This window comes from Hypanus sabinus, chromosome 1 (assembly GCF_030144855.1).
Source record: "Hypanus sabinus isolate sHypSab1 chromosome 1, sHypSab1.hap1, whole genome shotgun sequence".
Lineage (NCBI taxonomy): Eukaryota > Metazoa > Chordata > Chondrichthyes > Myliobatiformes > Dasyatidae > Hypanus > Hypanus sabinus.
In genome coordinates, this window is record NC_082706.1 from 154820011 (window position 1) to 154832075 (window position 12065).

At 41.3% G+C, this 12065-nt stretch overlaps 1 protein-coding gene across 2 annotated transcripts in view; it reads right to left on the reverse strand.

The window, feature by feature from the left end:
• Positions 1 to 330: 330 nt before the first annotated feature.
• LOC132399241 (uncharacterized) overlaps positions 331 to 12065 on the reverse strand; it is a 73449-nt gene continuing 61714 nt past the window's right edge. For both annotated transcript variants that reach the window (XM_059979438.1, XM_059979429.1), the window contains exons 18-22: positions 10687 to 10800; positions 8792 to 8849; positions 7859 to 7955; positions 4329 to 4497; positions 331 to 672 (exon numbers count right to left, since the gene is read on the reverse strand). In XM_059979438.1, coding sequence (XP_059835421.1) covers positions 535 to 672; positions 4329 to 4497; positions 7859 to 7955; positions 8792 to 8849; positions 10687 to 10800 — 576 coding nt within the window. In that variant the 3' untranslated portion in view covers positions 331 to 534. The remainder of the gene's footprint in view (positions 673 to 4328; positions 4498 to 7858; positions 7956 to 8791; positions 8850 to 10686; positions 10801 to 12065) is intronic.

Consider the following 12065-nt stretch of genomic DNA (forward strand, 5'->3'; position numbering starts at 1 on the left):
GAAGCATTCATTTTCTACCACGTGAGAATCTCTCGCCCACTGTGGTAATTACATTTCTCAGAATACATTTGACTGAAGGGATGTAAGCAATCCCGAGTTCTTGGCGAAAACAGTTTGTTGATTGTCCACACACGAGGAAATCTGCAGATGCTGGAAATTCAAGCCATAAACACAAAATGCTGGTGGAACGCAGCAGGCCAGGCAGCATCTATAGGAAGAAACACAGTTGACGTTTCGGGCCGAGACCCTTCGTCAGGACTAGTCTAGTCGTGATGAAGGGTCTCAGCCTGAAACATCGACAGTGCTTCTCCCTATAGATGCTGCCTGGCCTGCTGCGTTCCACCAACATTTTGTGTGTGTGGCTTGAAGTTCCAGCATCTGCAGATTTCCTCGTGTTTGCTTTTGGAATTCACTACTGCGAAGCCTCTGCAGTGATGCCTACACTGAAGAAGTTTAAATCTTCTCTTCGACGGGAGTTCAGTGAAACCCTCTCTCGCTGCTCTCCATCTATAATTTCTTTAGACCTTCAACTTTTCAATCTACTCCTGATGAAGGGTCTCGGCCCGAAACATTGATAGTGCTTCTCCCTATAGATTGCTGCCTGGCCTGCTGCGTTCCACCAGCATTTTGTGTGTGTTGTTGATCATCCAGTTTTAACTCGATCATGATTTTCTGTTTAAAGTAAGCCAGATAACAATTTGTTAGTTTCACTTTACCACTATCAGTGCCATTGCGCATTAGGCAGCTAGTAGTTGCCACTACAGTACATATGTTATCTGAAAGGCTTACCTTGGTTGAGTTCTTCCTCTGATACAGAACAAATTAAAAAAATTGAACTTTTATCATGTAATGCATGCTGAAGATTGTAATGCACTTGAACTGCAACTAAACTTAACAGATGTAACAAAATCCACTAAGTTACAAATATTTTACTTCAATTTTAGTTTATTTGTGCGGTTTTCCAATATCTATATTTTAATTCATATTTAAATATGATTCTATGTACAGAATCATTGAATGAATCTTAGAAACATAGACAACCTACAGCACAATACAGGCCTTTCAGCACACAATGTTGTGCCAAACATGTACTTACTTTAGAAATTACCTAGGGTTACCCATAGCCCTCTATTTTTCTAAGTTCCATGTACCTATCCAGGAGTCACTTAAAAGACCCTATCATATCCGCCTCCACCACTGTCGCCGGCAGCCCATTCCACGCACTCTGAGTAAAAAACCTACCCATTATCCCTGTACCTACTTTCAAGCACCTTAAACTGTGCCTTTTCGTGTTAGCCATTTCAGCCCTGGGAAAAAGCCTCTGATTATCCACACGATCAATGCCTCTCATCATCTTATGCACCTCTATCAGGTCTCTTCTCATCCTCCATCGCTCCAAGGAGAAAAGGCTGAGTTCACTCAACCTATTCTCATAAGGCATGCTCCCCAATCCAGGCAACCTCCTTGTAAATCTCCTCTGCACCCTTTCTATGGCTTCCACATCCTTCCTGTACTGAGGTGACCAGAACTGAGCACAGTACTCCAAGTGGGGTCTGACCAGTGTCCTATATAGCTGTAACATTACCTCTCAGCTCTTAAACTGAATCCCATGGTTGATGAAGGCCAATACACCATATACCTTCTTAACCACAGAGTCAACTTGTACAGCAGCTTTGAGTGCCCTATGGACTTAGACCTCAAGATCCCTCTGATCCTCCACACTGCCATGAGTCTTACCAGTAATACTATATTCTGCCATCATATTTGACCTACCAAAATGAACCACCTCCCAATACCAGATCAAGCACAGCCTCTCCTCTTGTAGGCTTATTCTACGTATTGTGTCAAGAAATCTTCTTGAACACACCTAACAAACTCTACCCCATGTAAAACCTCGCTCTAGGGACATGCCAATCGAGGTTTGGGTAATTAAAATCTCCCCCCACGACAACCCTGTTATTATTACACCGTTCCAGAATCTGTCTCCCTATCTGCTCCTCTATGTCTCTGTTACTATTGGGTGGTCTATTAAAAAAAACCGGTAGAGTTATTGACCCCTTTCTGTTCCTAACTTCCATCCGAAGAGTCTCAGTAGACAACCCCTCCATGACTTCCTCCTTTTCTGCAGCCATGACACCATCTCTGATCAGCAGTGCCATGCCCCCACCTCTTTTGCCTCCCCCCCCCCCCCCCCCCGTCCTTTCTGAAACATCTAAAGTCTGGCACTCTGAAGAACCATCCAAGTCTCTGTAATGGCCACAACATCACAGCTCCAAGTACTGATCCACGCCCTAAGCTCATCCACTTTGTTCATGATGCTTCCTGCATTAAAATAGACACATCCCAAACTTCTGGTGGGAAAAGTTATTTGTGAAGATTCAGAAGAAAAAACTCAAGGTCGGAAATTCAGCCCCAGTCAGCGTGCTGAATATATTATGTATCAGCATAGCTTTGAAATGTAGTGCTCTGCCACCGCATTTGGCCTTATAAACGGGAATGAATTTCAGTATCAATGTATTTGTTTATCCTCTTCCATATGATCAAACTCATTAATTGGCAGACATGTCTACAACTGTCAATAAACAGCTGGGATATCTCAAGCAGAAGTAGCTTGTCTTTCTTATCTCTTTCCAATACTAAATAACTAATACTCTTTCCCTTCCTGTAGTCCCACAGAGTAATGTTTAATGTTCGAAGTAAATTTACCGTACTATCAAAGTACGTCTCTGAGATTCATTTTCTTGCAGGTATTCACAGTAGAACAAAGAAGTACAATAGAATCAATGAAAAATTACACACAAAGTCTGACAAACAATGTGCAACAGAAGAGACACTGTCCAAATACAAGAAAAAACAAACAACAAATAAAATAATCCTGAGAGCATGAATTGTAGAGTCATTGAAAGTGAGTTCACAGGTTGTGGAATCAGTTCAGTGTTGTGCTGAATGAAATTATTCACGCTGGCTGAAGGGTAATAACTGTTCCTGAATATGGTGGAGTGTGGCCTAAGGCTTCCTTACGTTCCTCCCGATGGTAGCAGAAGCAAGAAGAGAGATTGGCCGGGATGGCAGGGGTCCTTAATGATGGTAATTTGCTCAGATAAAGGAATAAAAAGAAGATTCAATCTATTTTTGCGAACTAATTCCCATTGCTAATGATGGTATACAAGACATTTTTGAAAAGACCATAAGATACAGGAGCAGTGAGCTATTCGGCCCATCAAGGCTGCTCCGCCATTCAGTCATGGGCTGATCCAGTTCTTCCAGTCATCCCCACTCCCCTGCATTTTCCCCATACCTTTTGATGCCCTGGCTAATCAAGAACCCATCTATCTCTGCCTTAAATACACCCAATGACCTGGCCTCCACAACTGCTCGTGGCAACTAATTCCACAGATTTACCACCCTCTGACTAAAGTAATTTCTCTGCATCTCTGTTCCAAATGGATGTCCTTCAAACCTGAAGTTGTGCCCTTTTGTCCTAGATTCCCTTTACCATGGGAAATAACTTTGCCATATCTAATCTGTTCAGGCCTTTTAACATTTGGAATGTTTCTATGAGATTCCCCCTCATTCTCCTGAACTCCAGGGAATACAGCCCAAGACCTGCCAGACATGAAGATGAAGATCAGATAAAAAGATCAGATCTGTCAACGTCAGGTGATTGTGATTCCATTGAAGGTTCTGCAGTTTTAAAGGGCAGTCTGGTCTGACTGAACCAAATCAGCAGAGTAAGCTATTTCCTAATGATAATCTTCCAATATAAAATTAACAGGACTGATAACCAAATTTAGAAGATCTTAGAATCAGCAACTTCAATGCTTAGACTCTTGCCTAATGTAGCCAGAATAAATTTCAAGGCTCCATGCTATTGGTTGCAAGTAATACACTGTAAATTATGACCAAAATATCAATTGTGTGCTCTAGATCACCAACACAAGGTTCTTTAAAAAATGTACCCTTCAAGGTAACGTGCCTGTCACATTATTTCTAAAGTAGCACCAGAGCCTTAACCTTGGAAGATTATCCTCTACAACAGAACACCCATTTCATTTACCATGACCCATTATGTAATATTAACAAATGAGGGAGAGTTATAGAAAGCACCGTGCTAAGTGGAAGTGGATTGATAATATTAAAAGCTTTTCTATTCGGGCTTCTATGACTGGCAGATGGGGGAGACTTTCATTTCACCTGCCAGGAATAGATCTGCATTCTTGTTCCAAAGTTTAATTGGCTGCTACAAATCTAAATAAGTAATGACTTAGTAGTTAATATTTTGACAAATTGAACATAGGTGTTAATTTATGAATACTTGGTTAACTTACGTTTCTTAACCTTTGTATAAATTGTTCTTCTGGTTCATTAATTTGTTGATTCAGGACAGCAATATTCCAGCGGTTAAATTCCATTAATATTTCATCTTTGCTGTATAGAATAGCCGGATCCAAATTATTTCTATTCACGAGTTCAGCCAAGTGCTGTTTTAAATGGCCACTGAAATAAAGATGAGGACATCATGTTGAAGTAGAAGTCTTTGTACACCAGTTTCTCAAATGTGTGCTCTAGACTGCTTAAGCTACTATAAAAAATATAAGTCATCATTTATGCATTGTTCAATCTGAATAGCAACAATTTTTAACAGCAGGATATTTTCAGAAAGGGGCTGTGATAATGGCAGCAGTATAAACATATCAGTGCTTAACCAAAACATAAAACAGATTTATTCAGAATAGGAGGAAACTAAAGTAAAAACTAATTTATTTTATCGTTGATAACATCATTGAAGTGTTTGTATTGTTATTGTTTTTCAGACCTTACTTACGGAAACTGTGGCAGTTGTTCACCACAGTTTATCAAAACAATTAAAAAGAGAGGAAGATGAAATGTTCAGATTTAGCCTTTGGGTTTGACTTCCTTTCTACAATATGAAAGCAAAGTGCAAGATAAAAATACATTCCTATGCTGTCAAATCAGTCAAATCTGTTTCGTGCAACTGAGTATGAGATAAAAGAAAATAACAAAAAATGTGGACGCTGGCCATCTAAACTAGAAACAGAAAATGCTGTAAATACTCAACAAGTGAGGCTGCATCTTTGGGAAGAGAAAGTGTTAATGTTTCAGGTGTCAGGAAAGGTCTTCCAACTGAAGTGTTAACTGTTTTATCTTTCCACATATACAGCCTGACCTGCTGGGCATTTCCAGCATTTTCTATTCTGATTCAAGAGTAAAGATACCAGAAGCTCCTGTGATGAATGTAGCAACTGGAGACATCTGACCCTGTAACAATACTAAGGCTTTACATGAAAAGAGAAATACTTTAAGCATGAGCCTAAAAAGACCAGGAGCCCATAAACACAAGATGATGATGTGAAGGTACTGTCGGAAGTGACAGAACACAAATCTCCTCATCTCAGCCTGGTCAAGAGATGATAGCTGGACGTTATATACTGGCAAAGACCTTATCTCTATGAGTATTTGTACAAACTAGAGATGGCGAGGACAAACAACAGTCTGCACTTAAGATACTTATTGTTCTCTTTCCAAGGTAAAAAATTGATCAAATAATTGTTCCTGGCTGCCTGATGATAGACTGTGTGAGTGAATCTCTTGCTCTACAACAGAAGCAGGATTCAAATATTAACATAAAACACTGAGATACTGAAAATATTGAATATAGAAAAAAGACACATTTACTGATTTACAAATATTACAAAAAACAATTACAGTGGATTCCAGTTAACTTGGACATCTTGGGACCAGTACATTTTGGCCCAATTAAATGGCTGCACCAATTAGCCAAAGTTTCATGGAAATAGCTTAAAAGGTATAAAAAAGACGAACTACTGTTTAACTGAGTAACAAATTATGTATTTAAATGAAATACAGAACAAATTAGAACACTATCAATACTACTACAGTACTGTAGAACTGTATTTGCTCCTAATTGTTGGTTGATGGCTTGTATTCGATGATGGCAGTTCCACTCTCTCAGTGTCAGAAGTCCAGGTCCAGTGGTACAAAAGTTGTTGGTACTGGGGTTCCTTGGATGCAGAGGCTGACCGTGACTTCTTCTGTGCCTCGTCACACCCTTTGCTCTCCACAGACCATTGCAGAATCACCTTCCTGTCCATTGGCTCTCACTGTAAATCTCATTCGCACAGTCCAGCAGACCTCACTTCACACACTAGGACAGACGTGACCCTATCTCACTGAGGTATAAGGTCCACAGGCTACCCTCACTTGGTTTAGCCCACCTGTTGAAAAGGTGAACCATGGTGCGGCCTCTGTCGCATGCACACAGTCTCAGGTGAGAGCTCAGTGGTACACTGCCATGTTCTTTTGATTGACTCGTAAATGAGCAAAATTAGCGCAGCCACCGGTGTAGCTAATGGACTGCCTTCATACAATTTTCCAACTCTTAATTGCATTCTCCAGGTCTTAATTTTAATTGTTACATTACAGATGATTATCGGTATCTTCCAATTCGTTGTAGTTCCTAGTGAAATTGCTTAATTTTCATTCTCGGCCATTTCTGGCATCTCCAAGTCTGAATGCTTGAAACCACAGTAAGCAAAATAGTCCTGAGTTGTCTTACTGATTATTTCTTGCCAATTATTTGTGACAAAAATCACTACATTTTAAACAGAAGCACACACATCTGACTTTAAAAAACTGTTCGCTCTAAGTATGGCACAGAGTCTAATGGCCACACAAGAGTAGGCGTCTAACACTAGTCAGAAACCGTTTGGTAACAGTCTCCTACCCCAATTAAGCAGCATAGTATCCTAAATAAGCAAAGGGCTATTGTATCGATTAGCTTTTGTTCTTCAAGAATTGTCCCAAATAAGTGGCTGCCCCTATTAACCAATGGCAAAATTACCAGGAATCCACTGTATATCAATAGTTATCACTCCAAACAATGGCTCAGAAAATATTTAATATTTACAGATCTTTCTCAGATTTTATAGGATTCACTTTTTGAGAATTGCTTGCAATGTGAGCTGTTAATAAATGCATAAGTCAACTGGACAGCGTGTAGTAAACCCAAAGCATTCAGATCCTGCCACAAACTGAGTTCCCACACGACAGAAGATGTCTACAGCAGCCAGCAATTCTATCCCACCGAACTCCCACGTACAGTCTGTATTCAAGTCAAGTGTTCGTTACCTGAAACATTCATCATGGTCTGGATATGCAGTCAATTTCACCAACTGAAGTTATGTCAAAGCCAGAATTATGGGTCGTCTACGATTCTGGCAAGGCAATGCATGTGCAAGTAGATGAAAATCATGCATCAATGCCACTCACGTCATTTTGGTCACACCACTCTCACGCACAACCCTACACCCCCACCCCCCACTGCCTATCTCCGATATGATGTACCCCCCCACCACTTAGCAACCTCAGGCTCGCCTGTCCACCTACCGATCTCTGGGCCAATCCTCAATTACACTTAGAGTGTTATACAAACCACTAATCCTCATTCAATGGGAGTAGCAAGATCTGAATCTCCATTAGTCTACCACAACACACAGTCCACCTCAAGTCTCTACATAGCCTTGAAAATTGATTGTCTCCTGGATAATGAGCACCCTTACCCTCCCTCCCTTAGCCTTTGGTAACTATTTGATGATCAGCCTTTCCCCATGTCCTACTCTGATAACCCAGAACAGTGGGTTCTGCACTGGACTCCCTGGACCTGGTGGACAACAGAATTTTACTGTTGAGTGTCTCAAACAAAGTTTTCTTTGGCTTTCTGCATGGTGCCTATTTAACAGGGGTTTGCAGGTATCATACGATTGCTCAACCAGTATGTTTAACCAGCTGACGTTCAGAGAGATGTCAATTCACATACTTGCAGAATCCTGTGTAGCCTTTCACTGAAGGTTGGCCGCACTGTTCATCCTTCAAACCGTGCGAGGTTTCCCTCTGCTCAATAACTTTACATTTACCTAAAGGAGAAAGTGTTTATCACAGGAAAATTTGGTAATCCATTTGTGAAGACTGCATTTTCTGACATTTAAAGAAAAAAACATGATTGAATTGTATTGTTCACTACGATTAGAAGCAATATAAATCCCACAAGTTATCTTTGTACCTATTTATAGTAAGCATTTCTTGTTTACATGTAGATCCAGATGACCTGGGAAACATGTTCTTAGTGAGCAACAAAATCTGTGTTGCTATGACAAAAATCTATTGAATTTTAGAAGGGGCACTAGCTTTCAGCTTTGATCTGTAGGCCCTTAGCTCCAATGGTCTGGTTCAGCACACGGCTTACCTTGGGTCCTCCAGTTCCTGAACGTGTCAAGCTCCATAGGTTATTTGCTCACAGTAAACTGCCTTTGGTCCTTTGGTGAGTGAGGAGCTCTTGATGGGAATTGGGAAGAATAGGTTATAAGGAAAAATGATGGGAGAATGGGATTGTTCTAGCAAACTGGAAATAGTCTGTTGTGTCATCTGGAAACACGTTTTCACAAAAAAAATGATACTTCCTCTTTCTGTACACTTCCCAAATTCCAGGATTTTAAAAGTATCCTAAAGAGCCAATTTTATGATTTGCAGCCTTAAATTCCATCACTACTCACTTTTATCAAATGAATGGTTTAATACTGCATACCCAATACATGTGGAAAGATATATGTATTTAAAATACTGATCTCTGCTGGTGTAGATGTACATCTATGGGAAAGCTTTATTGTAATGTCAAAGGATGTGCTGAATGTTCACATATGTTCATACTGTACAAACTAACTCATACACATAGTATCATTCTTATAATAATTACCTTCCATGTGACCCAGATTATTATCTGTTATGAAATCAGTCAAGGGAACATTCCCCATCTGAAAGAATGGAAATCACAGACATTAACTAAGTAGTAAAAAACTATTGTTTGGTATTATTAAGATAATAACTCAGTGATATGATGGCAGTTGAAAAACTTTACTATAAAGCTAGCTGATGTATTAAAAAATACACACAAAATGCTGGCGGAACACAGCAGGCCAGGCAGCATTTATAAGGAGAAGCACTGTTGACGTTTCGGGCCGAGACCCTTCGTCAGGACTAACTGAAAGGAAAGATAGTAAGAGATTTGAAAGTAGTGGGGGGAGGGGGAAATGCGAAATGATAGGAGAAGACTGGAGGGGGGGTTGGAATGAAGCTAAGAGCTGGAAAGGTGATTGGCGAAAGTGATACAGAGCTGGAGAAGGGAAAGGATCATGGGGCAGGAGACCTCAGGAGAAAGAAAGGGGGAGGGGGGAGCACCAGAGGGAGATGGAGAACAGGCAGAGTGATGGGCAGAGAGAGAAAAAAACAAACAAACAACTAAATATGTCAGGGATGGGGTAAGAAGGGGAGGAGGGGCATTAACGGAAATTAGAAAAGTCAATGTTCATGCCATCAGGTTGGAGGCTACCCAGCCAGTATATAAGGTATTGTTCCTCCAACCTGAGTGTGGCTTCATTTTGACAGTAGAGGAGGCCATGGATAGACATATCAGAATGGGAAAGGGACATGGAATTAAAATGTGTGGCCACTGGGAGATCCTGCTTTTTCTGGCGGTCCGAGCATAGGTGTTCAGCAAAACGGTCTCCCAGTCTGCGTCGGGTCTCACCAATATATAAAAGGCCACATCGGGAGCACTGGATGCAGTATACCACACCAGCCGACTCACAGGTGAAGTGTCGCCTCACCTGGAGATGCAGAGAAATTTCTTTAGCCGGAGGGTGGAGTACTTGAGGAATTTATTGCTACGTGCAGCTGTGGAGGACAGGTTGTTGGTTTTATTTCAGGCAGAGTTTGATAGGTTCTTGGTTGGACATGGCGTCAAAGGTTACGGGGAGAAAGTGGGAAATGGGGTTGAGGGGGAGAAAAAAAGGATCAGCCATGATTGGATGGTGGAGCAGACTCGATGGGACAAATGGCCTAATTCTGCTCCTACATCTTATGGAGATGAGCAGAGGCACAGTTGGGAGGTAACAGCAGGTGAATGATAGATGCGGGAGGACAAAGAGAGGAAAAGGAACAAGGAACTAAACTTAGCAAGGTGGAGGGGAGTGGAGTATGAAGAGGGGAGACAGCTGCTGGATAGAGATAAGTAGGAACAACACAAATGCTGGATTCTGGAGGTGAGAATGGGAACCAATAGCTATTAAGGCAGAGACTAATAGACTTTTGATTGGTAAGGGATTAAGGGTTACATGGGGAAGGCAGGTAAATCAGGTTAATAAAATCAGCCACACAAGTATCGCCATACATTTTGGCACTAACATTGCATACTCACAATGTTCCGCAGAACAACACATGCAGTAACAATGAAAACAAAAACAACAGCAAAACAAACCTCCGTCCCACCCACAGACAGGTCTCCACCCCCAGGATAAGCCGTCTCTGGGCCTCTGGTCCATGGCCTTTCCATCCGTCCCACCCACCCACTCACCCACAGACAGGTCTCCACCCCCAGGACCTCCAGTCAGTCCATAGCCTTGGATTCTCAGACTTAAGGATATCGCCCCTTCAGGCCTAGTCCCCAAGGTTCACCAATCACGGGGTTGACTTGTACAGAGCTATCTACAGTATGTTATAATTCTTCTATTATTTTCCCCTCTTACTTAATTATATAAAATGTGTCTTGTGCATTTGTTAGAGTAGGAAGTTAAGTCAGTAAATATGACTCACATTTAGCAGCTGCTTTAACCGATCCACACTCCAGTCTCTGAGGTAATAAACACAGTTCCGTGGATGGTGGGCATGCAAACCATTTTTAAGGCAGTTACCCGTGAAAGAACAAGCCTGTTGTAATCAAAAGCAGTTTCTATTATTGGAATATGGTTACTGTTAAGGTATGCAAAGTGAAAATGTAGAAAAGAAAGCAAGCTAAAGAGGACTAGTTAAGTGAAGTATATTTTTGGTTCAAAGCTAAATATCAGACGACATTGGGCACAGTGTATGTCTTTTACTCAAGTGGGTTTAGGCAAAGAAGCGGTATGTAGGAACGGAAATTCAAGGAAAGGCAAACATAAGAGTCATTAATTAATTCTCCTTCAAGGAGTCGCTTGTACACATCAAATCTCACCATACAAGTTGTAAAATGACAAGGAAAAGTTCTGGATTACAATGACATTACAGATTGATGAAAGGATTGGCCCACTTGTTTCATCAGCCTGCCGTGCGTTTGACTCTCCATGCCCTTTCAGTAACTCACCTGATTAATGACTGCAGCCCAATACCGTTTAGAAACCATCAGATCATCAAAGATTGATTATAAGAGAAGTAGAAAATGAGAGTAAGCTAACACATTGAGATGAGCTTTATAAAATTAGCTTTATCTGTCACATGTACTTTGAATCATACTTTAAATGCTCATGTCTAACAAACCTGATAGAGTTCTTTGAGGAGGTGACCAGGCATACAGATGAGGGTAGTGCAGTGGATGTGATCTACATGGATTTTAGTAAGGCATTTGACAAGGTTCCACACGGTAGGCTTATTCAGAAAGTCAGAAGGCATGGGATCCAGGGAGGTTTGGCCAGGTGGATTCAGAATTAGCTTGCCTGCAGAAGGCAGAGGGTCGTGGTGGAGGGAGTACATTCAGATTGGAGGGTTGTGACTAGTGGTGTCCCACAAGGATCTGTTCTGGGACCTCTACTTTTTGTGATTTTTATTAACGACTTGGATGTGGGGGTAGAAGGGTGGGTTGGCAAGTTTGCAGACAACACAAAGGTTGGTGGTGTTGTAGATAGTGTAGAGGATTGTCGAAGATTGCAGAGAGACATTGATAGGATGCAGAAGTGGGCTGAGAAGTGGCAGATGGAGTTCAACCCAGAGAAGTATGAGGTGTACACTTTGGAAGGACAAACTCCAAGAAAGAGTATAAAGTAAATGGCAGGATACTTGGTAGTGTGGAGGAGCAGAGGGATCTGGGGATATATGTCCACAAATCCCTGAAAGTTGCCTCACAGGTAGATAGGGTAGTTAAGAAAGCTTATGGGGTGTTAGCTTTCATAAGTCGAGGGATAGAGTTTAAGAGACGCAATGTAATGATGCAGCTGTATAAA